General features: G+C 42.0%; 1 protein-coding gene and 2 pseudogenes across 1 annotated transcript; 2 read left to right on the top strand and 1 right to left on the bottom strand.

Annotated features, from left to right (window-relative positions):
• The window catches only part of LOC104005531 (RNA-binding motif protein, Y chromosome, family 1 member F/J-like), a 61,115-nt pseudogene extending 58,294 nt beyond the window's left edge, over positions 1 to 2,821 (top strand).
• The window catches only part of LOC112208094 (RNA-binding motif protein, Y chromosome, family 1 member F/J-like), a 371,477-nt pseudogene that overhangs the window by 102,304 nt on the left and 253,991 nt on the right, over positions 1 to 15,182 (bottom strand).
• On the top strand, positions 13,357 to 14,679 carry LOC134809385 (proline-rich protein, Y-linked-like). Its single transcript, XM_063805007.1, is given in 6 exon segments — positions 13,357 to 13,425; positions 13,636 to 13,755; positions 13,872 to 13,945; positions 14,064 to 14,337; positions 14,339 to 14,427; positions 14,562 to 14,679. Coding segments are annotated over 6 exon segments (744 nt in total).

Below are 15,182 nucleotides of genomic sequence, written 5' to 3'. Positions count from 1 at the left end.
TCATCAGTAATTCATATGAAAAGGAAAATAGCAACTAAGTAGTTCTTAACCATTACAAATGAACTTTTACCTAAGAATTAATGTTTGCCTTCAGCTTCGTTAGAAGAACTGGCCTTGTGGGAGCCATGGGATTATCCAAAGCCATAAGAAATATTCACAGTGTCATGACTGTCTAGTAATTTAGGAAACAAAGAATGGAGTCATAGAAGAAATAATTTTAAAAAGTTGTTTGAGAGAAGAGAAAATAGTGTTTCAGATTAGGTGTTCTTTACATAATGTTCCAACATTTTAATGTTAAAGGTCCCGTATCATATGGAAGAGGGAATTAGGGAGGTCCTCCACTCAGAGAGCCAATCTCTTCCTGGAGAAATGACCATATGTCTCTAAGAGATGACGGTTATGCAGCTAAGGATGGGTAAAGGAAAAAATTTTAAAAAGTTGATTATTTTTGTTTTGATGATGAAATAAACATAACAAAATTAATTATTATAAGGTAAACAGTTAAGTGACATTTAATACATTCTATGTCATGCAACAACTACCTCCATCGAGTTCCAAAACATTTTCATGACGCCAAAATAAAACTCCAACTACCAGTTAAGCAGTTCCTTCCATTTTCTCCCTTCCCTCAGCTGCTAGCAAACACCAGTCAGTGTTCTGCCTCTGAACTTACTGTTGTGGGCATTTAATGTTAATGGGCTCAAACACTACACGACTTTTTGTATCTCTCTCCTTTCCTTTTCCATGATGTCCTGAAGGTTCATTTACATCATAGCACTTCACTCCTTCCACAAGCTGTTAACTCATTATTTTATTTGGGTTGTTTCCACCGCAGTATTTCTATGCACGCATATTTGTTTGAGTACACGTATTCAATTCTGGGTGTATATGAGTGGAATTGCTTGGTAGTATGATAATTATATTGTTTTCTTGAGGAACCACTACATTTCTCCATAGTAGCTGCACCATTTTCCATTCCAACTAGCATTGTATCAGGGTTCCAATTTATCTGCATCCTGTCAAACACTTGCTATTTCCTGCTTTTATTGCCATTCCAGTGTGTGTGTGTGTGTGTGTGTGTGTGTGTGTGTGTGAATTATGGTATCTCATTTTGGATTTGAAGTGCATTTTCTGAATCACTGATTGTGAGTATCTGTTCATGTGCTTTTTGGGCATTTGCCTATTTTATTTGAAGAAATATCCGTTTAGGTTTTGGACCTTTTAATTTTGTTTAAGTTGTAACTTAGTTACGTTTTGGATACTAGAAGTTGAAAATTTAAAATGTGTTGCTTAAACTTATGCACACAGAAATCATCCAAGCTCCTGAGAAACTAGGGATTATGCTCCACCATCTAGAGACTATGCATATCATGATTATGGTCATTCTAGTCGGGATGAACATCACTCTAGAGGATATAGGTACTATAACTTTTTCTGGACTTGTCAAAAAGATTTCTTAAGTTATTCATTCCAGCTAACATTGTATTAGGGTTCCAATTTATCTACATACTCTCAAACACTTGCTACTTCCTGCTTTTTAAAATGTAATGCCATTCTAGTGTGTGTGTGTGAAGTCTGGAATCTCATTTTGGATTTGAAATGCATTTTATGAATCACTGATTATTAGTATCTGTTCCATGTGTTTTTGGGCATTTGCCTATTTTATTTGGAGAAATATCTTTTTAGATGTTTGGCAATTTAATTGTGTTTAAGTTGTAATTTAGTTATATGTTGGATAGTAGAAGTTGAAAATTTAAAATTTGTTGCTTAAACTTACTCACACAGAAATCATCCAAGCTCCCAAGAAACCAGGGATTATGCGCCACCATCTAGAGGCTATGCATACCATGATAATGGTCAATCTAGTCGGGATGAACATTCCTCTAGACGATATAGGTACTATAACATTATCTGGATTTATCAAATAGATTTCTTAAATTGTTTATTCTGACATTAAAAAATTTTTTTTCAATTTAGTGATAGCGGTGGCTACGACAAAACCCGTGGTAGAGATCATTCTGATTGTGCAAGTGGAAGTTCTTACAAAAATGAATTTCAGGGATATGGTAAGAGTCCAGGATGGATTTTTAAATTAAAGAATTTTATGTAATAGTCCAGATCATTATTTTAATGAAATTCTAAGGAAAATTATAAAGGACAATATAACATATTTAAATATTGAGTAGTCTAACAGTATAAAACGTAGGGAACGATATGAAGGAGAGAACTTCATGTGCAGAAAAAGTGACTCAACGTTTACTTCAGAATTAAATTTGTTAAGCTTCAAAATACTACTCCTACACTTCTTTTAAATAAAACCTTCTGACCAATGCAGGCTTAATTAATATCTATCCTGTCAACAAGGGCAGAGGAAAGCAGATATTTCCAAATAGCACTTTAACTAATTCATCCTTTAGTGGTGGCAGTAAAAGTGTTTAAATATAGTCCAACATATTATTTTATCAACCCTGCAGGGACCTCTCATGGTGCACCACCTGCAAGAGGGCCTCGGATGTCTTATGGTGGAAGCAGCCACTCTGATTATAACAATACACGAGATAGATATGGCAGAAGTCAAGAAAGTTACTCAAGAAGCTGCGGTGATTTTTACTTTTGTGGTCATGAGCACACTGGCAGAAAAGACCAAAGGAATCCACCTTCTCTGGGTAGGGTTCACCCTGCTCGTCGTGAAGCATATGGTAAGTGAAGTTATGTGGCATCTACAGTAGATGGTCGGGAAAGTCGATCTGAAAAGGAGACTGAAGCAGATATTAAAGCAAGTATTCCAAATAATAGTTATTGCATACCAAACCTTGTTTGAAAATCGAAAATTGAAATGTTATTTCTGCATTGTTACCTGCATATTACTAAAAGAAGCATATGGGCTTTGTGGAGACAGGTAGATACTAACTTCCTCCATGAAGGTTTTGAGGTATTCAAATGAAAAGGAATTTTCTTCAAAGTAATTTCATACTTGTTAATGCTATTTGAAAACTATCTGTTTAGATGTAATATCTACATTAAAATGTTCAGAATAAAATTTTACAGTAATAGAAAATTCCTGATGTTATTGGTTAGCTGCACATGCTTAAAAGCAAATTCAATAGGAGAGTAAATTCTGTTGTTTGCTGAACATTTTCCTTTGTTTCTTTGAACATAAATAGATACAAAATTAGGCATATGTTACATCTCCCTTGCAAGCGGCGCAAGTTTTCTAATTAGGCTGTTTCTCTTTAAAAACTTACAAGCTTAAAATGTTTGAGAAGCCTTCAGAAAGACTACAAAACTGTCTGCCTCACCATAAAACGTTTATCTTTTAGAGGAATAGTACAGGTCAAAGGAAATAAATAGATGTGGTTGATACTAAAGTTTAAAACATCTGAAACATTCTACTTGAAGCGTTCGGTGACTGAAAGAGGATATGATAATGAAACCTTTTTTTTTTTTTTTTTTTTTTTTTTTTTACCTAAATCAAAACTGAACTAGCTAAGTTTCTGAAGTGCATAGCATAATGAAATTAAATGTTCCTAGTTTAAATAGTGGAAAGTAGGTGTTTTGTCTTGGGTGGTACTCATGATAATTTTTTCTTGAAAGTTTTGGCAGTGGTTGTTATAACAGTTTAGTAATAAGTTCTTACAAATAGGAATAATTTAGAATGGTTGGGATTTTATCAGTTTTTTTTTTTTTTTTTTTTTTTTTTTTGAGATGAAACGTAGCTTTGTCGCCCAAGCTGGGATGCAGTGGCTCCGTCTTGGCTTACTGCAAACTCCGCCTTCTGGGTCAAGCTCTTCTTCTGCCTCAGCATCCTGAGTAACTGGTATTAGATAAGTATGCACCACAGCTGGCTAATTTTTCATATTTTTAGTACAGAATGCATTTCACCATGTTTGCCAGGCCACTCTTTAAAATCCTGATCCATCCTCCTTGGACTCCCAAAGTGTAATCCTAAAATTACAGGCATGAGCCACCACTCTCAGCCTATCAGATTTAATTGATGATATGAATGGAAATGCTTTAAACCTCACACTTTTGGGACAATGAAGTGTATAAAACATAACTGCATAAAGTTTCAGACGGGATTGCTTAAAGGTTTAAGAAATCATCGAATGTTAAAAATAAAAAGATTTGGACCTAAATAACTAAACCAATTACTTTTCCTGATTATACACCTAAAGAAATGAAACACATGAAGTTCCTGAAGTTTTGCAGTCCATAATTTTTACAATTAACAGACTAATCTGCAAGGAAGGAGTATTTTCTTGAGAAAATTTTACAAGATCATCACTTTTTATAAGGTAAGGGTGCAAATAATTTTAAAGGGAGAAGTTACCAACTTCGATTTTTAAGTGAATTATTCATGTTATGAAGTTGTGTTTTCATTCACCTATAACATAGGATTGTGAGGGTGAAGTGAAAAGATACAACTCCCTAGTCTTGTGTATCTTATTGTCCAGGTGTGATGACTCAGGTCTTTAATTCCAACACTTGGGAAGCTGAGGCTTGCAGATACCTTTAGGTCAGGAGTTGAAAACCAGGCTGGCCAACACCATGAAATCCCTTCTCTAGCAAAAATATAAAAATTAGCCCTGTGTGGTGGCACACGCCTGTAGTGTGTTACAATTAATTGGGAGGCTCAGGCAGGAGAATCGTGTAAACCTGGAAGGCTGAGGCTGCATTGAGCCGATATTGTGCCATGCACTCTAATCTGGGAGACATTCCACCTTCACTCTATTAATTCTTTTGAGATATATAATAAACCATTATTAAATGTACTCATCTTGTGCTACTGAACACTAGATCTTATTCCTTCTAAGCAACTATAATTGAACCCACCCCCATTCCCTCTTTGATCCCTTCCTTACCAGTACACATTGCTTGTATCAAAATATCGCATGTATGCCAAAAGTATCTACAACTGTTATGTACAAATCTTTTTAAATAAGTAAAAAATTAAAAGGGTATCTCCAACAAGGTGATAAAATAGGAGGCTCTAATTTGTTCCTCCATCCACAAACGCAACAAATAAAAAGCCACACCCACAACAATTCCCTATGAGATAAACTCAGAAACTAGTTGAGATACTCTTGCACATAGGATTATGAAAATACTCACTTAAAAAGAAATAAGAAAAACTGAATCATGATCTTGTTCTAGAATTTGTGGCTGACACATGACCCTAGAGTCAATAGAGAACTGTTATTTCACAGCTTCTCTAAGAGGACTGAAGTGTTAAGCCACATACGTAATGCCCCAACTGTTAACAGCTGCTTCTTAACAAAATGATTGCCTATCTCTGGATTCTAGCACAGATTGGCATTCAAAGCTCTCCTAGGACCTCCAAGATAAAAGAGGGATTTAAGTAGACATTCAAGCACTTCTAAAACTGTTTCCTCCTGGTTTACTGAATCTTAAGAAGTCAAGAAAGCTCAGCTCCCACCTTGTTCCTCGAAGATCTTAGATTGTACATCTAACGTCTTGACTTTTTTCCTTCTTTTTTATTTTGAGATGGAGTCTTGCTCTGCTGCACAGGCTGGAGTGCAACAGCATGATCTCAGCTCACTGAAAACTCTGCCTCCCAGGCTCAAGTGGTTCCCCTGTCTCAGCCTCCTGAGTAACGGATATTCCCCTGTCTCAGCCTCCTGGCATCTGTGACCATGCCAGGCTAACTTTTGTATTTCTTAGTAGAGACAAGTTTTCACAATGTTGGTCAGGCTGGTCTCAAACTCCTGACCTCAGCTCATCCACCTTCCTCATCCTGCCAAAGAGCTGGGATTACAGGCGTGAGCCTGCACCCAGCCTTATCTTGACTTTTATAGCTTTTGCCCAGGTATCTTGTTTCTAATTTTGACTTTTGGATCTGTCAAGGTCCTCTGAGAGCAGGCACATAGGCATTTCTCATCAGTCTTCATCATCACTCACTCTAGCAATATACTGAGCTTCTAAATTTTCCTTCCAAGAAGTCGAACTACTCAACTATGGCCTTGACTTCTCAGGTTGCTGCCTAAGAGTTTGCACACTAACTTACCAATCTCTGGAAGCTAATGAATCCCAGCATTTTGTAGTTCCAGGATTCTAAAGAGGAAAAAGGGTTGTTTTACAATAACTCTGCATGATTTTTAAACTTGCCTATTGATGTAGTTTGGACATTTTTTCCTCCAAGTCTCAGGATGAAATACGGTCCTCCACACTGTAAATGACACCTAGTGGGAGGTGTTTGTTTGGGTCATGGGGATGGATCCCTCACAAATGGCCTGGCTGCCTTGCAATGGTTAATAAGTGAGTTTTCCACCGTATTATTGCCACAGTCTAGATCACATCCAAGTAGTTTGTTGAAAAGAGCCTTGTACCTTCTCCTCTTCTCTCTCTCCCCTTCTCTTCTCTCCACACATGACGTGACTGTTTTCCTTTTCTGTTCCATCCTGAGTGGAAGCCTGGTGAGGCTCTCACCAGATGCAGATGCTGGCACCACACATCTTTTACAGCCTGCAGAACCAGGATCCAATGAAAGCTCTTTTCTGTATAAATTTCCCAGTCTCATAGTCTTTTTTAGGAACACAAACAGATTAAGACATGTATCTCTGGTTGATAACTTGCCTATGTCAGTAAGGAGTGGAGCTCAGAATTCACTATTTCCTTCATTCCATAGAGGACAAAGAGGTGGTTTTCAATGGTCCCGTGAGCTCTTCCTTAAATCCAACCCTTGGCTTGCTCTAGCTTTCGGCTTCTCCATGGAAGCACCCCAACCTTTTAAACTCCTCCTCCCTTAGGATCGCTATTTTTTTTTTTTTTTTTTGAGATTGAGTCTCACTTTGTTACCCAGGTTGGAGTGCAGTGGCGTGATGTCAGCTCACTTTGACCTCTATCTCCTGGGTTCAAGAGATACTCCTGCCTCAACATTCCAAGTAGCTGGTACTACAGTCACATGCCACCAGGCCTGGCTATTTGTGTGTGTGTGTGTGTGTGTGTGTGTGTGTGTGTGTGTGTGTGTGTATGTATGTTTAGTAGACAGGGGATTTCACCCGCTTAGGCAGGATGGTCTTCACCTCCTGACCTCGTGATATGCTCACCTCAGCTTCCCAAAGTTCTGGGGTTACATGTGTGAGCCACTGTGCTCAGCCTGGAACAGTCTTTCAACTTGCCTGTTTCTGGGGTCTGATGTGACACAATAGGCATTCTGTGATTCTACTAACTCCCTCCCTCTCTGAAAAACAAAAACCTTAACTCACAACTCTCCTTAGGTAAGGACACCTTAGTGAATGATTCCATAACTTGCGATTGAATCTGAGACACCTTCTTCGACTGTAGAACTAAGAATAGCCACACAAATAGGATAAAATAACAGTTTTAATGTGATACTTTTCTCCTCTCCAAGCCAGCATAGTGTTGCATACAAAAAATTTCCCTGGACTCACAGTTTCTTCAGGGAGGAGAGAGTTGAAGGTGTACATTCAGCCTTTTCTTTTCCATTTTGCAATTCTTCATGTGATGTTCTCTCTAGTCTTACCCTGTGGGAAACATTGCGGGTATCAGACAACTGGGGTCAGTTAGAAACAAAGTACATGGATGGGGCTTACAGGGATCATAACAGTAATCTTACCAGTGGCTTTGCATTCCAGCCAGCAGAGGTGCACTGTCAGAGAAAGGAAGCAACAGCATCATTCTGCAGCAACGAACCATGGTTGATGGGTCTGCCAGGCTCAAATCACTGACTAACTGCCAAATCCCACAGTGATTTTCTCTGCAAAATTCCAAGGCTGTGACAAAGAGGCAGCTTGGTGATTATCCACAGAAGGGGCATGTGACCCCACCCAATCCCAGCTGCCATACTTTTGACCATCTTAGCCCTGTGTGCTCCACCCATCCCCAGGCTGAAAAGCAGAGGCAATTTAGTAGTGAAGGATGAAGTTTCTGGCCCTACCTGGACACAGTGGGCAAGTCGTTTATATAATAAGCCTTGGTACCCCTGGAAGGAAGATCACTTCTGATATATCTAATGGAAATCACTGGGGCATTAGAATCTCTAGAGCACACGACTTTATTGAGAAACAGAGAATCCCAGTCTCAGCTCCAGCCCTTCCCACTGTTCAACAGCAGATATCAAGGGAACTGATTGTCAGTCCTAGGCCCTCTTGCTGCTGGCAGAAAGCTAGCCTATCTGTGCAGAGACCTTCCAGTAACCATCACAGCCAAAATTACAAGCATGCCATTCTGTGTTCCACAAGAGAATGTAAGTGGACACAGTCTCAGCTCCAACCTGTCCAATTTCAATTTCCAAAATGGAATCATTAGTAATAAGTGACCAACCAGCCAAAAAAAAAAAAAAAAGCCCAGAAACTGATAGATTTGGAAGAATTCTACCAGATCTACAAAAAGCTACATCATATTCCATTGTGTGGGTGATCCTAGTTTGTTCAACAGGTTCTGTATGTATGCTTACACACACACACACACACAAACACACACACAAACACACACACCTATGTTTCATGTTCTCTCACAAAGCTGCAGTGGAAATGCCAAGCTGGCCTCTGGTATCATCTGAAGGCTCAGTGGGGAAGGACCCACTCCTTTGCTTGCATTACATTGTTGTCAGCAGCCTTGTCCACAATGGCAGTTTTGCAGGGCTTTCTTACAGCTCTCTGGAGAGCATGCAATTATGTTTATTTACATAGTTTACAATATATTCCTTAGCCTTTATCTCTAAACTTGAGGCTGAGTGCAATGACTTAGGTCTGTAATTTCAGTACTTTGGGAGGCTGCTGTTGGAGGATCCTCTGAGCCCAAAAGTCTGACACTACAGTGATGTATGATTCACCCTGATGACAGAGCAACACCCTGCCTCTAAGTAAATAAATAATAAAAATACAACTGATAGTAATATTTTTGTTTTACAGTTTGGAAAACACAAATTTCCTTGATCAAATGTAAGAATATTTGATAGTCACTAACACAGCACATTTGCTTGTGCATGGGAACCAATGCAGAAAAGCAGTGGGATTGGATGCTCATTCCCCTTAATGCCTGACACATAAATACTGTGATGATAAGTGGTGAGTTTAGACCAAGAAGGCTTTCTGCCAGAGCCCTCAACACTGTGGAAATAAAACCCTCCACAAGTCAGGAAACAAAACAGTCTTTCCTGGTAATAGTAACTGTAAAGCCTTTTGCAGATTTGATTTCATTTTTAATTTAGTGTAGATTAGGCAGCATAACAGACTACCCTGCACTCACTAGTATGTGATTTGATGATAAACATTAATTTGATTTGGTTGTTGAAAACTACAAGAATGTTAGTTAATACCATAGTTACATGAGTAATTTTGACAATCTACACTAGCTTATTTTAAACTTTCAGTTAGTCGACTAGAGACCTAAATATTATTTTAAACATAGTTCAAAAATTCATGTGGATAATGGGCAAAATGGCAAGTTTTTATTTTTATTCATTTCCTGTTGGTTTTATACCTTTCATTCTCTCTTCTCTCCCTTCTTTATTCCCTCCCTCCCTCCAACCTTCCTTCCTTCCCTTCTTCCTTCCTTCCTTCCTTCCTCCCTCTCTCTTTTTCTCTCTTTGATTTTTTTTGAAGACAGAATTCTGCTCTGTTGCCTAGGCTGGTGTGCAGTGGCATGATCTCAGCTCACTACAACCTCCCCATCCTGGGTTCAAGCAATTGTCCAGTCACAGCCTCCTGAGCAGCTGCCACTGCAGGCATATGACACCGATCCTATCTATTTTTCCTTTTTTGTATTTTTAGTAGAGACCGGTTTTCACAATATTTGCTCAGGCTGGTCTTGAACTCCTGTCCTCAAGTGATCCACCCACCTCAGACTCTCAAAGTGCTGGGATTCCAGGCATAAGCCACAATACCCACCCAGTTTTATTCATTTCTCTCTTCAGTGATCTCTCCTATCTATTTTAGTATTTTATTATTTGTTTTTATTTCTGAGACAGAGTCTCACTCTGGTGCCCAGGCTGGAGCACAGTGGCATAATCTTAATACAGGGCAAACTCTGTCCCCAGGGTTTGGGATAATATGCATGGGCCACCAAGGCTGGCTAGCTTTCATATGATATTAGACATGAGATCTTGCCATGTTGTCCAGGCTCGTCTCAAACTCCTGACATCAAGAAATCTGCCCACCTTGGCCTGCCAAACTGCTGGGAACGCACCTGTGAGCCTCTGTGCCCTGCCTCGTATCTGTTTTAAAGCTCAGTAGATAAGCAATATTGTCTTCCTGGAATGCTTTATGTTCACAAAAAAACTATAACACTATTATTTAGGTCTTTCGGATAAAGTATGGTAACACACAAAACATACACGCACAGACACAGACACAGTCAGTGATCAAAAAATCAGTGTAGGCCACGACCTAAAATGAAAGGTGAGCTGCTGCAGTTGCCTAGAATTAAACCAGACCAGAGTTGACCCATACCAGGCCGAGAGATGTGAACAGAGGCTTTCCAAAAGGTCTATCAGATACATGTTAGGTTATTCTCCAGCCATAGCAAAGGGACATTAAAGATCTGTTGTGTTTTGAAGAGTCTTGATGGTTTGACTTTTCCAGGGTATTAGCATTCGTGACATTGGCCTTTAAAGCTCTCCACAATTATTCAAATCAGTAGACAACTCAGTTTTTCTAGGAGTCTAAAGAGCTTTTCAAAATTATCTAAAATGTAATGGCTTAAAACAATCATTATAATTTACTAACTCTCAGTCTCTGCAATCTTCCATAGTCTCTCAGCCAAATGATTGTGGTTCAGGGGCACTCAGGAGGATGCAGTCTAGTGATGGCTCAGGATGGGGACATTGTCAGTTGTCTTCCTGTCTCCCTGGTGCCATGGCTAGCATGACTCAAATAGCTGGGGCTGGAATGCTGAGATCCTTGGGCATCTCCTATTTCTATGAGTCTTTCCATGGCATGTCCCTTCTGTATAGTGTTATCAGGGTGTTAGACTTCGTGATGTACTGGTCCAGGGCTCTCCTAAGGGGTTTGTCCCCATGAGAGCAGGAGACTTAGGCACAGCTGTGTCACCTTTTCTAGCCTAGGCCAGAGGTGGCCCAGTATCTAGAAAATGCTTGCCGTGTTTTCTATTAGAAAGCATTAGAAGCAAGTACTATGTTCAGTTACATCAGGAATATTTTCAAATGAGTTTGAGAAGAATTTCAAAGTGTGTTTTAGACCACTACAGTGGCCATGCCTAATCACTAATTATTTTTATAAGTGCTGGATGGGTTTTACCCAACACAATAGCAGATACAGACTTTTAACCTCGAAACCTATATGTCATAGCTCTGAACATTTGGTTACATGTATAAATAACTCTCAAGCAAAAATAGATTTTGAAATGACAGCTATAAATAAATAAAATAAATGAGATAAACTCATAAATATCTGGATGAAATGCTTGTAAACATGTCAGCTTTAAAAATGTCAAGAGGTCTGATGTGCCACTATTTTACTATTTCTATGGGTATTACTTGGACAGGAGGACAAGGACTCAGGGGTCTGCTGGTCCATCTCTGCACCTTGAAACAGCAGCTGGGGCACCAGAAGTAACCCTTACAGCCAACACCATGTAGTGAGGACAAGGAGTCCATCTGGGTTAAAGAGGTTGTGAACATAATGTGACCTGGAGGAGAAGTACACCTGGTAGGGCGACTAGGATCCAGGGCTCCGGCACACATTGAAATCCCCCATGCCCAGCTGTAGTGGAATGAATCCCTCAGCTTCTGCTGGGCTTCCAGGTATGTTCAGGAAGCAGCTCCCTGGGCTGAAAAGGATCCCCCCCTTCACTTGCCATGCAGGAGTGTGAGGCTTGTGGCCTCCACTCTGTCTGTTCCAGCTCTTTCCCTTCCCATTATCCCGCTGCTGGGTAAGGTGGCAGGACCCTGGAATGTAGAAGGGCCCTGGGTTGTTGACAGTGCCTGTGGGTGGCCATGTACTAGGAGGAGAGTCCCCACTGAGCCTCCCATGAGCTTGGCGGCTGGGAAGGAACAGTCCTGGGGCACTGGCTGGTCCAGAGTCCAGGGACCATTCCCGGAGAATGCCGGGGGGATGTTTTAAGCCTGTGGATCTGCAATATAGGTGGAAGAGCTGTATCTGCCATGGCTGACATCATCAGGGCAAGACACCCACTGGGTGGAGAGTTGGGCTTATGCATTTTACCCCTGTCTTGAAGAGACCATGCATGCCTGCCTCTCCTGGGACCAGTGATACTGGAGACCCCCCTCTGGGTCCACTCATGACCATAAGCTTAGGATGCTGTGTGCCTTGCTTCCTATCCGCCCAGGTGAGGCATCCTGGAGAGGATGCGTGGGGAGAAGCTTGTGTGCGCACATGAAGCACTGGAACTGGCTGTCACCGGCCTGTTTCTGAGCTCCCACCTGACTAAGTGATAAGTGTCTCATCTACCTGACCCCGCAGCCCGGGTTCCTCCTCCACCTACCGACCCATGCCCTCTTGGGGAGAATGCCAGCCTCCCTGGAGACTCAGGCCCTGCCGGACCCACATGCTGTCCTCCTGTCTCATGGGCTGGACACTCTCTGGTGCACAGGGATTCCCAGACAACGAATCCCAAAGCCCCGCAGTTTCCATTGCTTCTTCCCTGAATGCCCCGACTGAACACACAGGAAGATAGAAACAGCTGCTAGGTTTCATTTCCCTCCGGATGTCATTTCAGGTCCATGACATCTCCTCTATGTAGCTCACGCCAGCCACCCTTTTCCTCCTCCCTCTGCCGTTTGGAGAACCATGAGGACTCTGCGTCTCCCTAGCGCGCAGGCTTCTCAGGTCCTGAAGTTGGATTGCGAAACCTGGTGGCTCCCTGTTTCCCAGCTCAAGAGCTGAGTTTGAGGCACATCTGTGGGCGGGAGTGTGTCCCCCAACAAACCAAGGTACACAAAGGTACACAGGCACAGGTGTGCACACTCGTGCACCAGCTCAGACACGCAGGTGGGAACATGCCCACACTCACACTGGTATGAGGGAAACTGTGTGTCTACACCAATACTCAGGTGAGCCTTAATGCTCAGCCACATTGCTTCGCTGGACACACACAGAAGGTTCCTTGCCATTTAATTGATCATCTACAGTGGGATCTATTTTTACTTTTATACTTTTTTAATTTACCAAAGTATGTTGCATTCTTTCCCCCATCATGAAAACGACTGATACAAGGAGGAAGAGCACTTTTCATAACAAATTACTTTATCTGCATCTATAGTATTAAGGTACTTTACAAATTTTATGTCTGTTTTTTAATGTCATAGGAAATGTCTCAGGGCTGGGGAAGCATGAGTGAGGGTGGCAGAGGGAGAAAGCATGTCAAGGGACCCTGGAGTTATTGAAACAGAACATGATAGGACTGGCCACTCTAGAAGGGCGTAGACCTGGGTTCGCCCTCCTGTGCACCTCTGCGTGGAGGGTAAGAGGGCCTTAGTTGAGCCTAACTGAGCCCCAGGTGTTAACAGGCCTCAAGGCGTGGAAGGGACCCACGTGCACCAGCTAGGTTTTGTTTCCCTCCAAATATCATCTCAGATCCATGGCATCTCCTCTAGGTAGCTTGAGCCAGCCACCCTTTTCCTCCTCCCTCTGTCATTTGTGAGAACCATGAGGACTCTTCGCGTCTCCCTAGCGTGTAGGCTTCAGGGGTCCTGAATTTGGATTGCCAAACCTGGTGGTGCCCTGCTTCCCAGCGCAAGAGCTGAGTCTGAGGCACATCTGTGGGCCGGAGTGTGGGCCCCCCCAGACCAAGGTACACAAAGGCACACAGTCACGGGTGTGCACACGTTCCCATTCCATCTCCCTTCTGGCTCACCATCCATCTGCTGACAACTTCCACTCAATGAAACCTTGCACTTATTCTCCAAGCCCACGTGTGAGCCAATTCTTCAGGTACACCAAAGTAGGAAACCCCGGGATCCAGAAAGCCTTCTGTTTTTGCGGTAAGGCAGAGTGTCTTCTTGAGCTAACACAAGACGCCTACAGATGGATAAACTAAATTAACATCGTATATAACACATGGCCGCTGGGGATTCGGGAGCTGTAAACATTCACCCCTAGATGCTGCCTGGGATCGGAGCCGCACAACCTGTCCTCATTGCTCGCTCCGGAGGCCGGGCAGGAACCTCTGCCAAAGCTTCTACCTCAGCCGCTGGCAGGCCATGCGGCCTGGGGCATTCACGGAGCTCCAACGAGTCTGTTACTGGCTGGGGAGTGCTGGGGCCAGGGCATGGCCGTGCCCGCTGATCCTCCTCCTGCCTCTCCATATCGGACTTCTCCTCGACCACCACCTGGACCACTGCCACGATATCGTCCACAGCAGCACCTTCTCCTCCCCCCTAGGGCGCCTCCACGCTCTGTGCCCTGGCTGCCCTCTCCAGCAGAGCCTCCAATTTGAACGGGGTACACTGTGCGCTCCACGTCTGTGTAAGTATATCCTTAAAATATACTTAAAAAAACAACAACAAAAAAACTTAAAAGCGTTCCCATTTCTCCACATCCTCTCCAACATCTGTTGTTCCCTCACTTTTTAATGATCGCCATTCTAACTGGCATGAGATGGTATCTCATTGTATTTGCAAGGTCATGGATGAAGCTGGAAACCATCATACTAAGCAAACTATCACAAGGACAGAAAACCAAACACCGCATGTTCTCACTGATAAGTGAGAGTTGAACAATGAGAACACATGGACACAGGGCAGGGAACATCACCCACCGAGGCCGGTCGCGGGGGTGGGGGGTTGAGGGAGGGATAGCATTTGGAGAAATACCTAATGTAAATGACGAGTTGATGGGGGCAGCTAACAAACATGGAACATGTATCCCTATGTTACAAACCTGCACGTTGTGTACATGTACCCTAGAACTTACAGGATAATAAAACAAAACAAAAAAAAAAAAAAGAAAAAAAAACCCCTTAAAATTAAAAATAGCTCTCCAAACCCAAATACTAAATAGAAAATGAGAATCAAGTGGCCTAGAATGTAACTTAAATGAAAATGTCACAAACATTCAGCAGATAGTTTCTAAATGCCACAATAAGCCTGGCAGTCTGCAAGAAGCTCAGAAAAACACTGTTTCCTTGCTATTTTGAGCGTGCAGTAGGAACAGGTACAGAGATAAATGAGGAATAGTAAGTGTGATAACTGCTGTAATAGGCAAATACAGGCAATATAA

This window comes from Pan troglodytes, chromosome Y, assembly GCF_028858775.2.
Source record: "Pan troglodytes isolate AG18354 chromosome Y, NHGRI_mPanTro3-v2.0_pri, whole genome shotgun sequence".
NCBI classification, from domain to species: Eukaryota; Metazoa; Chordata; class Mammalia; order Primates; family Hominidae; genus Pan; species Pan troglodytes.
This window is presented reverse-complemented; position numbering and strand designations above follow the sequence as displayed.